Source organism: Anser brachyrhynchus (genome assembly GCF_964034855.1).
Source record: "Anser brachyrhynchus genome assembly, chromosome: Z".
Taxonomy (NCBI): domain Eukaryota; kingdom Metazoa; phylum Chordata; class Aves; order Anseriformes; family Anatidae; genus Anser; species Anser brachyrhynchus.
In genome coordinates this window covers 32918681-32940492 of record NC_137697.1, presented here as the reverse complement: position 1 = coordinate 32940492, position 21812 = coordinate 32918681, and the positions used below count along the sequence as shown (strand labels likewise).

At 35.5% G+C, this 21812-nt stretch overlaps 1 protein-coding gene across 1 annotated transcript in view; it reads left to right on the top strand.

The window, feature by feature from the left end:
- The window catches only part of LOC308185184 (proprotein convertase subtilisin/kexin type 5-like), a gene marked incomplete at its 5' end in the record, with an annotated part of 37721 nt that overhangs the window by 2146 nt on the left and 13763 nt on the right, over positions 1-21812 (top strand). Inside the window, 6 exon segments of the mRNA XM_080572974.1 lie at positions 2952-3088; positions 4767-4964; positions 5309-5377; positions 17405-17447; positions 18239-18381; positions 18783-18983. Coding sequence (XP_080429100.1) covers positions 2952-3088; positions 4767-4964; positions 5309-5377; positions 17405-17447; positions 18239-18381; positions 18783-18983 — 791 coding nt within the window.

The window sequence follows — 21812 nt, the reverse complement described above, 5'->3', positions numbered from 1 at the left end:
GTACGTGCACAAAACTGTTTGTTACACAGACATTCAGCATTTAAACAAATGATTCCCACAGCTAGAGAAAAAAAATATTTTAATGTGAGATAATATTTCTTTCATTGTCATCCATTCAAAATCATAACTGTTGGAGTCACAAGGGTGATAAACAACAAGGCAATCTGCAGTGTTACACAGCAATGGAATTTGACACAGGAGTGAATATGGACACTGAAGCTAGCAATCAACAGGGTGGAGATGCTCATAACACCTGAACATATGCTTCTAACTGCAGTTTATTTTTCTAACCTCTCACAAGGCGTGAGCAAATCTAAAACAAAGCTTCTCCACAGGAGATCACTGCAGAAGAGAAGCTGAAGTTTAGGTGCTCTAGCATCTAATCCAGGAGCCTGTTGTTTCTAAACTCATGTCCTGTCAATAGCTCTGTCCTCACACCAGTAACTCTGGTTCCCTTACATTGCAGCCAGCTGGTATTTAAGTAGTATGAAATCAAAATCTGGTCCTGTAAGGCACGGAAAAACAATCCTCAAGCAATGCTACAATTTACACTGCAAAAATCTATGTTAAGACTATAGGATACACAAGGATCAGTGGAGTCCAGACAAATTCATAGCTGAGGAAACAGTATGGATTTAATGCATATGAAGTTGGACACGGCATTAGCACAGGTTTTGGGCAGAATTTTGGACAGAGAACTGGATTTTTCCAATTCACAATTGCATTAACTTAGGTTGTTTGTGCTTCCTAGCAATGCATTTTGAGATGTAAAACAAAGGTGCTGAACAAACTAGTTACAATGCCATAAGGCAAAGCCACTAGAAGTTTGGAGCAATGAAGTTTCTGTGATCTTTTGGAAGGGTGCTGCTGTCTCCCCAGTAAATAATTCTCCATCAGTTTTCAGGTTTTTCATCTAAGTTTTCCAAGAGCTCTCTGTGCTCTTTTTGAACATTATGAAAAGCTGTTAGAAAAAAGTAATATTGGACAGTCACAATTAAAGAAATAATAATAATGGAAAACTTCAACCAAAAGCTAAATAATAAGTCCTTCCAATGGACATTATTTGTTATGTGCTTGAAATAGACCAACTGAACTGAAACAGGATCCTAAATCTTGTAGCTCTTTAGAGCTTTAGATGGTGTCTGTTGAAGACAGTAATGAGTGGCTATTAGATATTAGAGACTAAAATTCAGCAATCCTGCTTTCCTACAGGGAAACACCCGTCCTCTTTGAAAAGGATGAAAAGATTTGGGGTGGGGGGTAATTACCAAAAATCCCCTGAAAATGAAAACAGTGATCAATCCCTGTTCTTTCTGAAAATTCAGCAGGGAATGTCACAATAATTCATAATAAAATCACCGCTAGTTCATTTGCTTATTTGAAAATTCAAAATGTGGCTACTTGTTTTATAAAAATTATGTAGTAGTGGTAGTATAGTTTTTGTCCAGCTAAACAAACAAACAAAAAAAAGTATATTACTACTATAAAAGGTGGGGTTTTTTTTCTTTTTTTGTTTTGGTGAGGATAGCTATCATTACAGCTAGCACATGTGACAGAATACAGTAACACTAACTCCAGTGTTTCTGACATGGTGTCCCATTTGCACAGAAACCTAACAGTGTGGGCTGTGGTCCACATGAAGAGATGAATACTGGTCTTCAGCAATACAGATAGTGTTCTACGAACAGTCTGTCAGACTCCAGAGCAAAGACACATCTTTGCTGAATCCACCCTTACGAGCTTCTCCCTGTTTCCGTGCAGCAGCCTGACTTCAGCCTCACAAGTCTTTTTAACCAATTCCTAAGCTTGCTTAGACACTAATGTTCTGCGTGCACTTCAGGAAGGCTGTTTGCATTATAGCATATTCTTCCATATCCACACTTCATAAGTCTAGACATTTCCAGTCATGGTAAATTTGAAACGGTTTCAAAGACAATTTGAAAAAATTGTTTTTAAACTTTGCAGATGTTTTTTTCCCCTTCTTTCAGAATAAATCTGACAATGATCATAGCAACTCAAATTTATGAAGGCCTATTGCAGACATTTTCAATACCACTGCCTGGCTACAAGGAAGCATGCACTATCTTCATGTTGTGGAAAGCCTATTGTTCCCTAGTTGTACAGAAAACCTGATGGTCTTGAAATCTGTACTAAGATCCTGAATTGTGCTCAACTTCTCTAGAAATTGAGTCCTAAATCCTCATAAACCAAACTGATCGAGGACAAAAACTGTTGAGAGTGGGAGATAACAGTCTCTTCTCTCTAATTTTCTAAATATTGAAAACACGTTCCAACTCTAGCCAACTTGTCTTATACTCTTTTAATAGTCATATCTGTATTGATGCTTTTCTCCTTTTCATCCAGAAAGAATAAAATCATTAGACACTAAATAGTGGTGAAAATGGACCAGAGATTTTCATTACATATAAGGATTCTGTAGCAGATTATTTGTTATGCAGCAGAACAACATTTAGTAGCAAAACTCCTAAGTATTTGCACATATGCAAGTCTAAAAAGACAGATCCTAAGGGCCAAGATTCAAAGAGGTGTTTGACTGCATATACTTAGTCATTGCACTGAAGCCACAGTATTTTTCACAGCTAACATTTGAACTAACAGATAGACCATTGCTTCACAGAGAAAGACCTAGTCTTGCTTTCCATTAGGTGACCACTTCAGAGAATGTAGTAGAAAGAAATTTAAGTATAAGACCAAAGGATGATTTTTCTGGGAAAATAATCCAACTCATCTCTGAAGTCCAGGTTCTACGCATGGTTGACATTCTAATCAACAAATACTATCAATAAGATCAGGGAAATGAAGGAGTGGAGTGCAAAGACTCCTGCCAATACAGTGAAGGAAGTATATGTTGTTTTTCTTGTCAGTACATTCTAAATTTAAAGAACAGGTTATTGGTGAATTTGTAATTATGCCTCCCTGTGCCTCAAAAGATTCTTTGATGATGGTCGCTGTGTTATGCAATGCCCCAGAGGAAAGTTTGAATTCAAAAGGCAATGTCATTTGTGCCATCACACCTGCCTGGACTGCAGTGGAAGTGAACCTAACAAATGCACCGCTTGTGGAACAGGTGAGAAAGATTTCTTCTTGCAGCTTTTCCCCCTTGCTTGGCATCCAAGTTTCCTTTCTTCTCTGCTCTCAGGACCTGTTAGAGCCAGCAAAACAAGCAGTGCTTTTGCTACTTACCTGCCTCATAACTGTGTTTTAACCTTGAAGGGTTTTGGAGCTCAACTGCTTTTGTTAAAAGTGTAACAAAACATGGCTCTGCATTTTCTTTCCATCTTTATGCGTTCCCCTTTGTGTATTTTGAGTAGGAGCTATGGTCATAGAAACAGAAACAGTAACAAGTAAAATAAAGTCAGAAAAAAAGCCTCTAGAAAAGCGTCTAGAAAAGAGAGTACCATGCCTACCTCCACCAACCTCTACACAGTGTGTGCTTCACTGAAGTGGAACAAACTTGCTGCAAAAACAGGCAGGGAATCCAGGGGGCTATCCAAAACATCTCCTTGGGGAAGACTAGGAAGCCAGCATGGTAGCTTCCACCACCATGCCCCTACAGATGGATAACTGAGGTCTGAAGAGAGATAACCACTAACACACACAGAAACTTGTCTTTTTGACACTTTTTTATGGAGTTTAGGTTGAGACTATGTAGTTAACTATGTGCTCGTTCCAAGAAGCAACACCTGTTCTTGTGAAGCTCCATCAGTGTCTGAAGCATAAAAATGATTCCCTCTCACATCTCTAATGCCTGATTCATAAAGAACTTGAGACCTATTACATGCAAGTGCCTGTAAGTGGTGTGAAATTGTCTTTTTTGCTCAATTTGTACACCCTGCGGTGTACAGCAATATCAATTTCTGAATTTCTGTATCAAGCAGTGGAGACACCGACAAGAGTCACACCCTGAGAAAGCTAGCAAAGATCACTGTGAAGATTCAGACATGAAAAGGAAAGGAACAAAGTCTGAATTGTTTCTTCTTCTGTGGTGCAACAATTATTCCCTAACACAGCTGCTTTCCCTGCAGCGTCAGAAGTAAATTATGATAAGCAAATATTTAGGGAGCTCTACAGATAAGTAATAAAATACACTTAGCACTATACTGTATGCAATTTAAACTGTAGGGTAGCTCATTAGAGGATTACCCATGTTGCGGCACATGGCACATGGAGTTATAGGAGTTTCCACGGGTTTCATTGAGAAGTCAGCTCCCATACACTACAGAATGTTATTGCTCTGATAGCAAACAGATGCACACTCGCTATTCAGATTCAAATCTAAAATTTTCCAGAGTTTAGCTGTGACTAGGGTGAGGATTACACTTTCATCTGTTATGGAAACATACTGATCCTTTTGAAAGGTGATGTGGGCAACTTTGTTTTCATAATGGTGATTTTACATCTATTTGTACAACACACTACAAGTACTTCTATGGTCACTGTAAGGGAATATTTGGAACCCAATAATGGAAATCTTGTGGTCCTTATTTGATTAGATTGATGGATATAGATAGTGATGGTTCACTAGCATAACATTTTTATATCACAGATCTTCAGGTGTGTGGAAGATCAGAGATCCTGAAACTTCTGTACATTTTCACTCATGCAGTGTAAAACTGAGCAAATCTTGTAGTCTGCATTCAATATCAATTCATATCAGATGAAGCACTGGAGGATTAATAATGCCGCTTCTTCTGCTAAAATGTCCTCTGCTGCTGACTTCTTTTCCCTGTTTGTCTGCCACACAGATAGACGAGGGATGGAGCGTTTTCTGTACCAAGGGGAGTGCAAAGAGGGCTGTCCTCCAGGTCACTACCATTCACAGCACACTTGTGTCCCCTGCTCTGGACACTGTGAGGTTTGTCTGGACTCCAGACACTGCAAAAAATGTTTCAGAGGATATTACCTTACCCAAAATGTATGTCAGAAACACAGTTGCAGAAAAGGTAAGCATCCTTCAGTGCTTATATTCTATATATTAGAACAAATATTCTATTTAATCCATTACAGAAAAGTGGTTAAGCATTTTGGTTCCTGTTCTGAAATACACAATCACAACTGAACCTGAACTCCTTAAACTCCAGCTCTGATTCTCTTCTAATGCTGTGTTAATGCAAAATAGGAATATTGTCCTCAAATTGAATGGGGTTACACAAGAACAAATGAGCAAAGAAATTGCTGTGTATCTTTCTGCTTTTGAGATTTGCATAAAGTATAATTCTATGAGCCTTCAAATGTTGGCTTTCTATTACCTAGGATTAACCCTAAATTAGTGACTTTCAAAACACAGGTGAAGTGGAAGATCCTGACTCTGAAGATTGCATACCTTGTTCAGAAGGATGCCAGAACTGCCAGTTGGGTAAGTAGCCCCATTACAAACCTTTCTCCTTATTCTTCAGTTAGGGAGTAATTATTTCTCCTTCCTTTCTTGCCTGTGAGCAATTAACCACTGCTGTATTCTCTCACCAGCTAAATTGTATTTTTCCCAGCGTATTTATTTTTTAACACCAATTATAAATTCTATCACCAGCACAAATAAGAATAAGGATTTGTATTAATTTAACTAATTAACTTTGCAGCACATACTACTTTCTTCTTTCTACCAGACTTCTGCTCTAATATGTCATACTATAAAACTAACAACTCTGGTGACCAGCCATTTTGTAAAAGTGCAATCAAGCCTAATGCTTTTGTCTATACGTACTTTTCTACCTTTCTACTATACCTGTAGCTTTCTATATTGCTGAATGAATAGGTGGCAGGATCAAGTTTTAGCAAGATTGCAACTACACCATGGTCCTTTTTGTATGGTGTGGTATCCAGCTTCATGTCAGGTGGGTGCTTGGTCATGGAGAGAAAAAAAGAAAAGGGAAAGAATCTATTCCAATACCAATTTTCATTGCTGTTATAGATGGTACTCTCCTAGGCTATGTTCATATTTTTGGTGCCTTCATGACTCTTGTGGTTTAAAATCCGTTTTATCTTTCCTGCAACAATTTATTGCCAATCTTGGGTTTGAGCTAGTGCGGAACACCCTGTGAATAGCAACCTCTCTTAAAAATAGGCATTACTAGTAACTCAGGAACTGACTTTATTTGACTGTGAACTTAATAAGTCTGCATCAGGAAACTTCAAGACCTTTCGTTGGAGTACAGAGAAAGGAGTTATACTCATTTAAATAACTTACCTCTATCCTCAGAAGATCATCCTGTAAATCATCTCCTAAATATTAGTCATAATATTCATCAGTCATAATATCCACTACATATTAACTCTCAGGTTATTGCACTCAGAGTTCTAATTTTAAAAACTGTTTTTCAAAAGCTTCAAAGATCAACAGAATGGATACAAGTAAAACAAGTACTGAGTTAACTTCCAGTGCTTAGTGAAGTCAGAAGTATTAGGATGCCAGAGCCTGGTAAGGGGCGTGCTGTTAAGAAAACTCCTTGGCAGTTACAATGCATATATTATTGAGAGTTTAAATACGTTGGTTTAATGTTAGCTCTATTTGGAACAGAAACACAGCAGTGGTATAAAAGATCCCAGACAGATTTTGCAAATAACCGTGTGTTCCTGAAATAAAGCATGACCTGTAAACTTCAAGCTTAAAATGAATCAGGTAGAGATGCCATTTTTTCATTTCTGCTCCTAATAGTCAATAAGATTTCTGGTATACCAATACCAATTCATAGGTAAGATGAGGACAGTAATAGCTTTCTCTTGTCTTATCAGAAAATTGACATATTTAGAGACTTCTGTAAAAAGAAACAACTGAACTGCCTGTCTCTTAGAAAACAGAAATAGATTATTTTGAAAGCTGTAAAGAAATTACACTGCCATAAAAATAATTAAAATTAGTATAATTTCAAGTTGAGGAAATATGGTATGTGATACATTTATTTTCTCGTCTTTATGGCCTTTCTGCACAATGTCTTCTTAAAATTAAGAGAATATTGAACGATTTTGAAGTCTCACTTTGTCTTATCTTCCATTCAGGAGCACTGAGGAATTTAATCTCAGTAAGAACTGTAGAGCAGGAGTAGAATAACATTCCAATGCAATGAACATTTCTTTTAGAAGTGCAGCAGGAAGCTCTGGGGAATGCTTTATTAAAAAAGAGGGAGAGAGAGAGAGAAAGGAAGCTAAATGTAATAATCACAGCAATTGGAATCAAAATTATATAGTTCACAGACCAAAAAGTAGTTATTCATATACAAATACAAATCCATTTCATGCATACATATGTATCTGCAAAGGTCTTAAGACCATTCTCTCACAAATAAATAAAAAATAAAAAATAAAAAATATAAAAAATAAAAAATAAAAAATGGTCAGGCACCTGCTCTTTCTGAAGTGCTTTGAGATTGTTTGATACATACTGTAAGAGAAAAAAAAATATCTTCAGTTTATGCTTAGTGCAGGATCACTTATAGAAACCGTATGAGTTAAAAAAGGGAATCTCAGATCACAGTATTATCACATTGTCAATGGAGGAACAAAATGCCAGTGACGCACTTACTGTCTACAAATCACAAAGGTTGATTTTTTTTTCTTTATTGTAGAAACACATCTAGTTTTAAGTAGAGATAGATACGCTAATTAAGATAACTGATTGCTTTCAGTAGCCTGAAGAACAATTAATTTTTGGCCAAATATTTTTTCACCTTGCACCAGGGAAAAGATTGAACTACTGCCTTCAGTCTTGGAAAATGCTGTCTGTCTTTTTTCAGGCAAGTGCATAAAAATAAGATCTACTCTTGTTTTGTCATGGTGCCAGGTGCCAGCAGAACAGACCATTTAATGGAGGTGGATTGTGTGAGAAATTTCTCGATTAACAGCAACCCTATGGACAGATTAGAACATAGATATCATACTTCTATCACTTTTATGTTGATTTGATACTTTAAACCCCATGTCAGACATGCTGGATAGGACTGCAAAACCCACCATATAAGTTATGCTGCAGGTCAGTGTTCACCAGCAGTGAGGATGTTAAGGTAAAAGATTAACAGTATTTGTAATACTGTCTGGGATCCTCAAGGAACAATGTAAAATCCGTTTGTTTTCCTCCAAGTTAGGACCCAGTTTGTTTTCAAAACTACTGTGTGGCTATAAGTCTTCACAGTATCTACACTGCAGGTCTAAGAGTGAAGATAGGGACTGACAGAACTATTAAATCAGGTAAAGGTAGTTTAAATACAGGTGATGCTTTCTTTTAAATTCAGAGGATACTTCTCTTTCTGATTCACTTCATTAATTCTGAGGCCGATCATATTTTAAGGAGATAAAGAATCTTTAAAACTGACAGACACCATTCTGCCTGCAGACAGTCAAGTCCTGGAATATGTTACAAGAAAATTACCTTAGATTTCACTAACCCCCAGAGGACCTATGGCTTTGTACACTGTGCCAAAGAAATAGCTATGCATGGCGGGGCTCACCTCCCTACCTTCTTCTGCCCACATGCTCCTGAACACATCTGACTGTGCCTGCTGCCTGCTAGCCCAACTGGTGTGTTCAAACACATCACATCCCATGAAATCTGAAAGACAGAGTCTTGCACAGGCATTGAAATCAGAAGTGAGAGCCAACGACAAGTCAAGTCGAAAAGGGACAAGTAAACAAGAACACAGAATTGGACAAAGTGGCTCAGAAAGTATGAAATTTATTCAAATTTCAAGTCCACACTGTCAAGATTATGTTTATGTCTTTGCTACCTCAGGTCTGGTAGCCTAGTTTGAGACACTGAGCCTACTTTCTGGACCTGTAGTCCAGAACCTGGACCTGGACCTATTGCTCCCTCTCATTCAGAGAGATCCACAAGAAATTCAGGTCTTCATCACCCCTGACCATAAATCCATGACTAAATGTAAATGACTTGTGTTCTGGTGGGCACCAGAAAGCACCATGAAATCTATAAAATTAAATCCAGTTTTCTCAACAGAGTCATAATTTGAAAAGGAAAGTTTTGCTGATGCAATGCCATTAGGGAGGATAGTTTTCTATGTGCTGTTGCTGGAGTTACACTCCACCCTTCAGCACAAGTTCTCTCACTCCCATATTAAAATCACCTCAGAATCTTGTCCATATCTTCTCCAAACTCTTAAAATTGTAATGAGAATCAGGAAATTTCTTCAGAGTCAACCTTACAGTTTTTAAAAAATAGTCAGCTATAAGCCCACTTAGGATAAGAGAAAAGTGATAAGATAAAACTGCAGAGTTTGAGCCATTTAATGTAATTATTTTAAAAGAATTCCAGAGTCAGTACAATTCAAGAATATAACAATCCTGGCTGTTATGTGCTGTGCCTGAAATACAACACATGGAACAATGTGTTCTAAAATACAACACATGGAACGGAGTGTTCTTTCAACCACTTTCATCTTTCTTTCTAATAATACAAATTGTTTTTGCCCTTTTGCACCTGCATAATATATAGACACAAAAAATGAGTACTTATGAAGATGAAAAATTATGAACTTCCTTGATACGCAATATCTACTGACTTACGTATTTTTCAGAAGCAGAAACCACCATAGCACTAACCAATAATGCTAAATACGAGCACCTAGTTTATTACAGAGCTAAATATTTGCAGACAGAGAGCTCAAGTGTATCATTGAAAAATTCGTAGCAATCAACTGAAGGATAGTTCTTCCTCTCAGGAGGGACTGCAAAAGTCAGGCTTTGACCCAATTTGTTTTCCTTTCGGACTTTGTCCTCCCATGGAGCCACATATTCCTGATCCAATTCCTGCTCAACTATTTGCTTATTCACTTCCACTCACCTCACCAGACTTGTGAAAGTATAACATGTTATGATATGAATACTTCTCAAGGTTTCTTGGAGATTACCTCATCTCTGTGTAACAAAACACCTTGTATTCCATCGCCTTCTGACCCTTTCAGTTTTCTGCAGAGAAGCACAAAGTGGTTCTTGCAACCTTTGCATCAGGACTGTTTTCAAAGGCTAACACAGAATAAAGTGTTTCTCAGTGCGAGTGTTCAGTGGTGCAGATAAGGACATTCAGTATAGCCATCACACTTTTCTCCTTACGAGATACCTTACAAAAATATAAACAGCAAGAAAACACAAGCAGCAACCCTGAGAATAAAAGCCTATAAAACAGGCATTTAGGCCCAAGTGTGACTCTTCAGTTAAACAATGTAAAGCCTCAGCAACTCTCAAAGTTCATCCAGAACCTAACTATTTTGTTTGGCCTGGGCTACAAGGGAACAAACATACATCTGTAAAGGCAGAGGGGCAGACAGAAAGACACGTAAATGTTCCACAAGTTCTATAATACCAAGTAAGATGTGTAAGGTACTGTGAGTGAGAGAAAAGGTATCTGGAGGAGATCTAAAGAACATATGAGGCAGTTAAACTGACACTGAAGAGACTGTGAATAGACTCAAATTCACAGGTACAGATTGGGATTCTGGTAGTTGTGCTCATGATTAATGAGTGAAAAGTGATCTGGTTACCATAGCAACATAAGTAGCACAAACGAAAACTTCATATCTTCAAGCCTTCCCTGATGATGAATAGACCATGGATTTCAAAATACCAGAGAAAATTATGATAAGGATTCTTTCTTATCTCAGAGTAAATCTTCCTCAAGAAGTTAATCTTGCAGGATGGGCTTTAGATTTGCAGATAATAGGACTCGTTTCCACAGGTTTCTGGAGTAAGAATATGCAATCTGTGCAAAAAGAATGTCCAAAAAATCTGGAACAATTCCTTGATTTTCAGTACTGAGATTTCAGTGTAGGCAGAACATTACATTAAAAGATGTTGTCTTTCCCAAAGTATAGGTCGAAGGTAATTCCTTGCACAATAAAGATATGGGACATTTGAATTAAAAATAAATATATAAAAAAACTGTCTTTGAAATTTTTATTTTTCTCAGAAAACAAAATAAAACTTCTTTGGCAAAATCCAGGCTTGGAAATCAATGGAAGAAATTCAGATTGAATCATGAGCTTTGTGAACACAGGCATGCAGCCTGCTTGAATTCTTACTAGTTGCACAGATTATTCCTCTATAAATAGTAAGAGCATTGTCTTGGTTACTGAATTTTGACAACCCACCCCCCAAATTCCTTGAAAAAGATTACTTCACTGACTGAAAAGCAGAATTGTGATATCTGATTATCAAACGCTACAAAAACTAGTCTTCAGGAACCTATTAATTTTCTTGAACCATCTCATTATTCTGATGTTAAGATGATGTTCCTTATACTGCATTTGTAATGTCTGTAATCTGTTTAGTTCTTTAAGGTATTAATACTTCAGATTCCAGTTTAGAGCTATGTGTAATAACAGCATGGAAGAACAATATTGGTGTTAGATCAAAAGTTCATGTAGCTCTGTAACCAGTGGTGAAACAATGAACATACTGTTAAAATTACAAAGACAAAGAAAGTATATATTGCTAGTCCTTCAGCAATCTGAAATTCAGGAGCTTTGCTAATCAAATCAGTAAAGAACTGTTTGCTGCTGAATCATTCTGCTGGAATAACTGCAGAACAAATATATTAAAACAAAATAAAATCTAACCATTTCAAGTAACTCTACCTCAATATGTACTTGTTTCAATTACTTGGATTTGCAGAATGCCTTGACCTTTCAAATAAGGAATTGAGTTTAAAGAACAATTTATTGACTGGAGCAGAGCAAATTAGGATTATCTCCATACAGAGATGTTTCCTTTATGATTCCTGCCTGCATTCATTTTTTTTTTATATATATATATTTTTTTATCGGGGGGTCAATGGACTCCAGCTGTTCAAATTAGTGGCAAAACCTGCATTGATATCTGTGGTGCAAAGCTAGGATGTCTGGCCCACAGTCTGCATTCCAGCACTCTTCAGGTAGTGCTATTCACCCAGAAGAATTACCTGTGTAGTAAGAAACAATTCAAAGATAAGTGACTATCTTGGTCTGTTCCAAAAATGCACCTCAACACACAGAAAGGTCATTTTTTTGTAATACATAGCTATTATATTGCTTTAAATCTTCACATCAGGATTTACATACATGGAGAAGATGGTCAGCAGAGTAAAAGAGCAAAAGATAATACATCAGCTGAGTGCTGGAATAAACTCTAAGAAAAATAAACCAAACACCCTCACTTAATTGTTAGATACTACTGCTTATGTCTTGATTTCATTTCTCTTGAAGTACACATACTTTTAATTTTAATAGGAATATGAATGAAACACTCATTCTTCTTTTTAGCCCTGTAAGTAAGAATTTCTCTGGTTGCTATCACGTTTTGGAGTTTCATTTGAGGTGTAAATCTCACCTCAGCATTGGTCCACTACATCTGTTTACAGACAAGAGTACTCCAACCAGATATACACATTTTAAAACTAGTTTGTTAAATTTTCTGTTCCTTAAAGGTTCACATCATTTTCCCTCAGTGAAATCTCTCTCAAAATGTAATGCATTTATTAATGAACATACAAACAAACTTTGATGTATTTTTCAACATTTAACTTCCGTCATACAAACCATGGAGCTATTTCATGTAATGCATGTCATAATGCATTATATAATTGCTTTCGTTTCATCTTATCTGCAGGTCATTACTGATTTTAACTATAGCATATTAAAATCCTCAATACCCCTCTTCCCTTTTATTTTTTCAGTGAAATGCAGTAACAGCAAATGAAATTATTTCTCTTTTAGAATAATATAATTGAGATTAGAGTTTATGATTTTTTTTAAGTTAACCAGCTTTACAACAAGAATAGCAATCAAAACATTTTCTGCTTTCACTATCCTCATTTTTCTACTAACTAAAGGTAGGTTAAATTTTAAACAATAAAAGTTACAAAAGAAATAAATAGAGGTAATTTTTGTAAAAGGATTGGGATGTTTTGAAAACAAGAAGATGAAGAATATTTTTCCTTCTTTTACTTAAAAATGAACATACTTTTAATTCATTTATCTTGATCAAACCAAAGTTATAGCTTTTGGCCACAGCAAATACTGATGACTTTTTTTCCCATTTAAGTCTCACTGACTACAGAATCCAGCTTACTCCATGGTTAAAATTATCGTTCTCACTTTTCTTCCTCTTCCTGGTAATATGACTTGTTGAAATGAATTATATGTTATAATTAAGAAAGAAGACAAAGCAAATTTACTGATGAAACTTCTAAAAAGAAAAAGAGTTGGGGGGAAAAAAAAAAGCCAGGAAAAAAAAACACTGACAAAAAAGTAAGTTTTCACACACAAAGTAGAAGATTCAAATCACAGTTCTGGATTCCAGAACAGAAATCTCCCGTATTTGCAAGGCTTAGTGAAATTGGAATTTTCATCTAGGCTTATGTCTAGTCCAAATCCCATTGTGGTTGGATTGTACATTTCAGTTATTTTAATTGAGAAGCCATAAAACTAAATCAAAAATTGTCTAGAGGTAGTTAAAATATGTAATTACACTTGTTGGTTATATATTACCATTTATAGTTTTGTTTGCTTTTTTTTTTACATTATTGTAAATTATTGTTCAGAGGAATGTAAAAGGCAAATAAAATCTAGCAGTAACTGCTGAAATTAAACAATTACTACAGGCTGGCCCTTAAAGAAGAACTGCAATGTAATATAAAATCATTTTCATTCATTACATTTAATTAAACTGGAAAAGAAAGGTAAACCAGGCATCAAGTCACAGGCACAGAATATCCTCAGCTTCTCCTGGGTGCAAGAGGAGTTAAGTGTATTCAGCACATTCTAGGCTCACAGCTGAGCCAATAAATACTTCAAAATATTTAATTAAAAAAAAAAAAAAAGGTTCATAAATGAATCAGAAAGCTAAAATAAAAGTTACAATCTAAATACAGATACTGCAAAATAAACCCATGCACTTAGTTTCAACTCACAGCTTTATTGTATACAGCAGATAAAGTTAAATATGCATACCAGTCATTGCAAGATCTGGATCTGGACAAGATACTTTGATTAAGGCCAACTCATAAGTACAGTAAACTAACCACACAATGTTTCCAGAATTAGGATCTGTCTAAATATTGTGAACTCTGAGATACAGTGAAACAGTGACAGGGATTTTCAAAATGCTCTGGAGCTCATTTTTACTATGGATTTATGCGGTAAATATTTCATTAAGCCTCTAAGGTAATACTACAAAAATCACCTGCAGTGTTCTTATACATTCAGACAAAAGAACAAAAGTGCCCTTCCAGCACAGCAATGCATTGCTTGTAACACTAATGCCCATACTCCCTCACGGAGTAGTGGGAAAAAAAAAAAAAAAAAGAAAAAGAAAAAAAAATGTACCACTAATTCTGTACAAACCAGAGAGCTTCAAGAAAAAGTAAGTCTCTTTGTCCTTGGACCAGTATTTAGTCTTTGCATGTCCCTTTTCTAAATTAGAACAGAGCTCTGCTACAGATATATTGTACTTATGAAAAGTGGGCTGCAAGGGAGAGTACAGGACGATCACTTTAGTACAGAAAAGGAAAGGAACAAAATTACTTTTTCTATGAACTCCAGATCATCTTTGCTTATCTAAGAAAGCTACAATAAAAACAGAAAGTCATAGAGGATTTTGGTTGCGTCTGAGGCCATATATTTTAAAATTGGTTGAATCCTGTTTCCAGTGCTATCAAGACTAATTTTGTTTCTGTATTCAAAAAGTGGGTGAGACTCAGCACAATGGAAATCAATGCAAATGGAAACTATTGTGTGTAGATAAAATATTAGCAATTCTTCTGACAAGAAATCTTTTAGAGCATGATATATCAATCAACCCATTTCATGTCACAGAAATCTAATTGTTTCATGAGCAAGTGAGCTCTAAGTGAGTATAGGATGAACAAGCTGACTTCAGCCCCAACAGGTATTTATTACTGCTAGTCCAAGAACAGATTGTGGCAGATTTTAAAGGAGTTACTGCTGAGGTAATATCCTTAAAATTCCCCAGATAGTTCATTCTTAAAATTTGTTTCCAAGATTTTGGAAACATAACATGTATTAAATATCAAATTTGCTATTGAAGGAATACTTATATATTTAGCCTTCTGTCTGCTTGCTTTCAGATATCTTCCCTGATTGCATTCCTTTCTAAACTGTTGCATTATTCCTCAACAGTTTAAACTCAAAAACTAAGACTATATATAAGAGGTGGTAGAGCTTCCATTTAGTGGGTATGTCTGTAAGAGAAAGAGCAATGTTCAGTAAAGGCTGATAAACAATATAGTAGACAAATATGCAAATGGATTTAGGCTTCACAATCCCAATGGCTGTATGTTCAAATACCAGATTAGACTATGGGCTGGTCTTGACATGAGTAAGAGACATAACAAGAACAATGTTCCTTGACACTGTAACCTCAATTGCACTCTGAATGACAGAGAAAAAACATATCTTAAAACATAAGTATTTTCAGAAAATTCACAGTTTCTAATCAGAAAGCCAGATGTATGCCCCCTGCAATCCTTCACTGTTTTAAAAGTTTATTGGATAATAAATCAGAAACTGTAAAATTTCTTCATTCCATTTTAACTCCTGACTACATACTGGAATCAGAAAAGAGACAGATGTATAACTTTACACAAAGCTATCAGCAGCAATAAGCAAACAAATCCCTGATACCTGCCATGGTTAGACTGGCATTAACACCCCATGAGTGTTCTTTCACCATCCGAGTAGCATATGAGGCCCATGGGTAACGCATTACTTCCACTCACTCAGAAACAATCTAGAAACTTCAGAGTCCCCTTGGTTTTGTCATCAGAAAGGTCAACAAAAAATATTTTTCTCATTATTGCTGAAAACTTAAATGAGACAAAATTTTCATCATGTTCGCTTTGCTTCTATAACTTTCTGAGATTTTCATTTTTCAAAATTATTAAGGAATTCTGCCCTCCTCCAAAATCTTAGGTTTGAAGAAAGACTCAGTGCTTTCCCAAGTGAAATACAGCAAACTAGCTATTACTATATTTGTGGCCTTCTAGTAGGTTATTTGTTATCAGCAATTTTGCCTACGCTTGTATGTCAGCAGCAGGGTACAAGAAGGTTCTGAGTGATTAGGCACCTTCTAGATGTTTGTGATACCTTTTTTTTTTTCCCCTCTCATCAACATGCATCCTAGTCTGAAATCTTAACAAACTATTTTTACTCATTCATTTCTAGATGTTTTCTCTTAGTTCCTAAACAAGCTTAAAATGCAGTTGTCTTCAATTGCAATTAAAAAAAAAAAAAAAGTATCTCATTAAAAGAACTCATGGACAAACCAAAAGTATTTTATCTGGAAGTAACAGAGGACTTCATAGAAAATATTTTCATATTTTAAGAGTATTTCCTCTTTTAATATAAAACCTAATCCAAAGAACACTAGATTATGTGATTGTTGTTTCTGATTGTGCTCTAAACAGCAAACAGAATATTTTCACAGATCTGCAACATTTCTGGGAAAAGCTTTACACCTCATAAATAAATTGCTAGAACTACTTACAAAACCAAATGCAAGTTGCCTAATAAGTTTACATGTGTAAAGAGTGATTTATTGTATACAAAATTCAAACAGACTCAGTGAAAATTTTGTCTTGTGAGTACTATTAATATCAAAAATAATTTATAGACATTTCATAGTTTATAAATACATTTGGCCAGGTTGTTCCATTTCCTTCTACTCTGTTCCCCTTGGGATACTTGAGAAGGTAAAAGAAATTGAAAGCTAACAGAAGATAGAGGAAGGTTACAGAAAATACTCTTCCCTTAATGTGGGCATAAAGCCATACCCATCATTGTAACAGTTTTAAGAAGTTATAAAGCACTTTTTTTGTTCATTTAACAAAGTTTTTGAATGCAAAAACTAATTTTATGATGAAAAAGTTTAATAAAAAGCCTTGCCTTCCCATTATATAGAGAAGTGTTGGTCTAACTTTTAAGATTAAAGGATTGCTTACATATTTTTTTAAAGTTTGCTTTTAGACATGCCAAAAATGAACAAATAGGTTGAAACTACAGATTTGGATACTTCACTGTCTCCTTGTATTACAAGTTAGACTTTTTGTCCAACTTGAGCTCCTGGGAAGATTCTGCTATTCAGAACTGCACTTCTTAATTACTCATCACTTTTTAGGTGACTTGTGCTCAAAAATAAGACTCAAAAGTAACCAGTCACTGAAAAACAAACAAACAAAACAAAACAAAACAAAAAAACTAGAACTTGTTTGTGGAGGAGCTTGCGTCCAAAAAATGTAAGCAGAGATTCAGAGAAAATCATGTTATAATTATGACTATAGTGATTTTAATGTAAGAAATTTTAACATAAAAATGGTGTCACAATGTAACCTTTTAACATTCTCATTCTATCTCTGAATATTATTTACATAATTGCACATTTTTAATTTCAGATGACCCAAGAATCTGCATAGCATGCATTCAGAACTATTACATGTGAGTATAGCTCTTCATGCCTGTACATTTTTTTCTGATGCAAAAATGTGTGCTTAACCACATAAATCTGTGCTGTTTATGTTGTCCCACTCCTTTTAAGTATTGCCTATCTGAGAACAGTAACTTTGAAAAAAGCTTGGGAAATGGTGAAAAAACAGCCAATCATACACTATCAAGATCATTTAAACCTTATGGACTGATTTGATCTTTGCATTTATAAAGAGAGGTATATTGAACAGAAAATGTATACAAGTTAATTAGTGCCTCTGGGTTTGGAACTAGTATGCTCTTAGTATATTGTGCCCAATTCTGGTATTTGCAGCTCAGCAGGCACTTAAAAATTTAAGGAGGTTAAGGAAAGAAAAAAAAAAATTAAATGGAGGGAAAGAAAGAACCTTACTGCTTTTCAAAGAGAGTATTAAGAGATATCTCTGTAACAATTACTGTGACAGAAGAAATGTTGTTGAAAAGACAGTCAGCTGTAGCACTGGATTATACATTTACACAAGTGGTCATCTCTTTTGACCCACAATATAGTAATTTAAGCAAACATTCGTTTTTGTGTATACACTTAAAAAAAATATCAAATTTGCTATACTTAAGAATTCTGATATCAGGAAATATGACTTATTAAAATTGAAGAGCTAACCACAAATGCACTTCAAATAATTCAAATAATTTCTGTTCACTGGGGTGAGAAAAGAGCTTTGCCATTACACCTAGAAACAGACAGAAAACAAACTCATTAACCTCAAAAGAAATTTACCATTTATGTTTACTTTATCTTATAGGTATAAACAGCGTTGCTATAAATACTGCCCAGAAGATACCTACAGAGATGAAAGTTCCCTGCAGTGTAGACAGTGTCCTAGCAACTGTGATAGATGTGACAAGGATAAGTGTGACTTGTGTAAGGAAGGCTTTTATCTCTCAGGTAAGCAAAGTAACAAGTATGGCATATACCTGGAAGTATCTTAGACATTTTCCTTTTTAGTCTGGACTCAAATTCTCAAATTCACAACTCTCCTATGGCAAACAGAAGAGGCTGGAGGGATTTAACACTTCACAGAATCAGGTCCTTTGCTTTAAAATAAGATACCAATTTCAGTGCAGATTGGTTTGAAGACTTTATGAGCATTGTGTATGCAGCTGAACTGAATTTAGGGTTCACATTAAAAATATAGTTTATATATCTAAAAAAAGTTTCAGATATTCTTATATATTATTTGTTTGTCTTAAACTTCCTTGTTGGAGACAGAGAGGTCTACTGGTGAGGTACCTTCTTGTCATGATTAGCAGTTGACACCATGATGCTAGATTCTGTTTCTGTTGCAGGTGACACATGTGTGGCTGAGTGTGGAGAAGGCTTCTTCAATGATGACATGTTTAGAGAATGTGAACCTTGCCATAGGAGCTGCAAAACCTGTGTTGGGTATAGCTACAAGAACTGCACTGGGTGCAAAAAAGATTTCCTGCTGTCTCATGGACAGTGCCTGGATCCAAGAAATTATCAACCCACTGGGAAATTCTGGGATGGTAAGTTGCAAGAGACCTCTTAATCTTTTCTGTTTCTCTGAAGACTACTAAGAACTTTAGAAAGAGGACATCAAGATCATGCAGTCTGAGTGAAAATACACTTTCATCAGTACATACAATTGTACTGACTAAAAATATTGCTTTGATCACAGACTGAAATTCATCTCCTTGCAAAGAGCATAACATTTTAATATAACTTCTGTGTTCCTTTTCTAAAATACTGGGAGTTATTTTATCTGCACAGAAAAGAGTTTAAAAGATAATATTTTAAAAAATAAAAGTTATAAAAATAAGGAACTGGGAGTTCCTATACTGGGAGACTTATAGGTTATGTTTTAGAACAGCTATCTGGCCATCGATTCTCTACACATTAGTGAATGTAAGTTGAAGGAAACTAGAAAGAATCAAATGTGTGTGTATAGTGCATATTTAACAGCAACATTTCTTGTTTTCAATCCTCTTTCTACATGCACCACTAAGAGATCGAATACACAATGTAAAACTGCATTATGAGTTCTTGTCCTACCTTGACTATTTCCATACTTTCACAAAAGTATCAGTTCTTTCTTGGTTAGCTCATCTATAGGATGAGAAAACTATTATTTTCTTCTCAAATAAAATAATGTAATTGGAAGGAAAATGCTTTTGAAATTAAAAGCTGTTGATGAGGATGATTTGTACTATTTTTTAAATTATTTTCCTTTAATAAAACATCTGCAAGTGCATTCCAGTGCAGTCATCTATTTCTTGTTAAGAAAGCATTAAATGAAAAGTCCACTGTACAGTATTTGTCATTCCTATTATATAAGTTATGGAAAGTACAATTGAATGGGTTACACTACCCAATGAGGCCATGCTAATGGTGAATTTATCACCCAGCATGCAAATTAAAACTCATTTGATAGGTAAATTAATTCATTTTAAGTGAAACTTTGTGCACCACAGTGAATCTAGACAGGCTTGCAAGTGACACCTTAAAATGGTAGGTACACCATACCCTCCAACAGAGAGTAAAATTTCCACCAGAGTTTCAATATCTACTTGTCTGATCACAATAAACAAAGAGAAAAGTAACCAACATAATCCTTTCACTCTTTACAGTCATAAGGCATCAGCTGGAATAATAGGTTCAGTTTGGGGCACAATGTTTAAAGAAAGAAGTGGGTCAATATATCAGGAAACAGTGAGGAATAACAGAAGTCTACAGAAAAATAATATATATATATGTATATACATGTGTGTGCATATATATTTAAAATTAGAAACTCAGACAAATGAGACCCTTGGGACTGAATGGGGAGGCCAAGAGGAACATAATCACGAAGAAGAGTGGAAGAGATCAGGTCTATTTATGTGCAGTAAAGAGGACTTAAAATGGCGAAAAGGAGATTAGATTGGCCTTGGAAAAAATGAGACTTCCAAATGGAATGAATAATAGAGTAAAAGTAGACTCTGTGAGGACATTTGGGAATTTCCATCAGTACAGCTCCTTAAGAACAGATAAAAAACATCTGACGGGGTGATTATTGAGTGGAGTGAGAGACTATCTTACTTATGGTCCCTTCCAGATTTATTTTTCTATCAAATACAATTTTTCTTCCGACTCCTATGCCTTTATTTGACTCAAACACTTCAAAGAATGGCTATCCTTAGATCTCTATGGACTTGAATCAAAAATTAATATAGTGTTAAAAAAAAAAAAGAAAAAGAAAAAGAAAAAATATTGACCATTTCTAGTCATTGCTTATCTATGGAGAAATGTTGCATCAAAAACAATATTTCTTCACATTAGAAAAAGATCAGAGAGATCTAGAAAGAAGAGATATTAACAAAAAGTTTGTCTCCTCCATGCATTTCATTGTATTTCATCCAGATGGGTATTTTCCCAATCTGAGACACTCTGAATCAGTGTCATGGAAAGAACACATCTGTGGTTTGGTCTAGCTATTGGTTGTCTACTTCTAACACTGTCAAATAAGGTGATTCATTGTCAGCTGTTTTCTTCTGAGCAAGCAGCTGATGCAGGTCTCTACACAGCTTTACTGTACAGTGGAAACATTTTATCTCCACCTTGCCTACTATTTCATTTTCTCTCCAATAGTTAAAGCTAAACTTACTTAGGGGCATTTCATACCTCAAGATATATCTCTCTTTGAGCTGTACTGGTTTGAGCATTAATGACTGATCCAAAGCCACTTGTTCCCTGATGTAGTTGGTGACAGGAGTCCAGGAAACCTGGCTGGAGGATCTTCACCTTCTCTTGGGTAGACTCTACAGCGTGGCAGCAGCTATGGCATACAGTTGCTAAAAAAGTGACATTGAACTTGGTGATATCTTGAGCCTTTTCTCAACAGGGAAAGTTTTCGAACAGTAGTACCCTTCAAGTCAAAATGTTAATGATGATGTCACTGTCTTACTGAAGCTTCACCCTGAATAACTAAATTTATCAACAGTTTATGAAGTTTCTTGCTCAGATACTCTAGGATCACCTCTCCCAAAAAAGTAATTTTAAATTGCTAACTAACAATGAAATCTAAATGATTGGCATTTTGGCTAGAAAATCACACTTTCACTTATTTCTTTTGCTGATACATTCAAGAGGCAGCTATAAGCTGAGTCCAGGTTTCCAACTGTGTCGTCTATATTTGAAAATCCATACTTACGATCCGTAACAAAAATGAAGGAATCAGGAAGGATCAAAATACGTTTATTTAACACCAGTAATACCTGGTGATTCCTAGTTAGATTCCTATCACTTGAATAAGGTGATTCCTAGTTAGAAACTGCATTATATTTCACACTCGGATGAGGGTTCAAAATACCTGGATA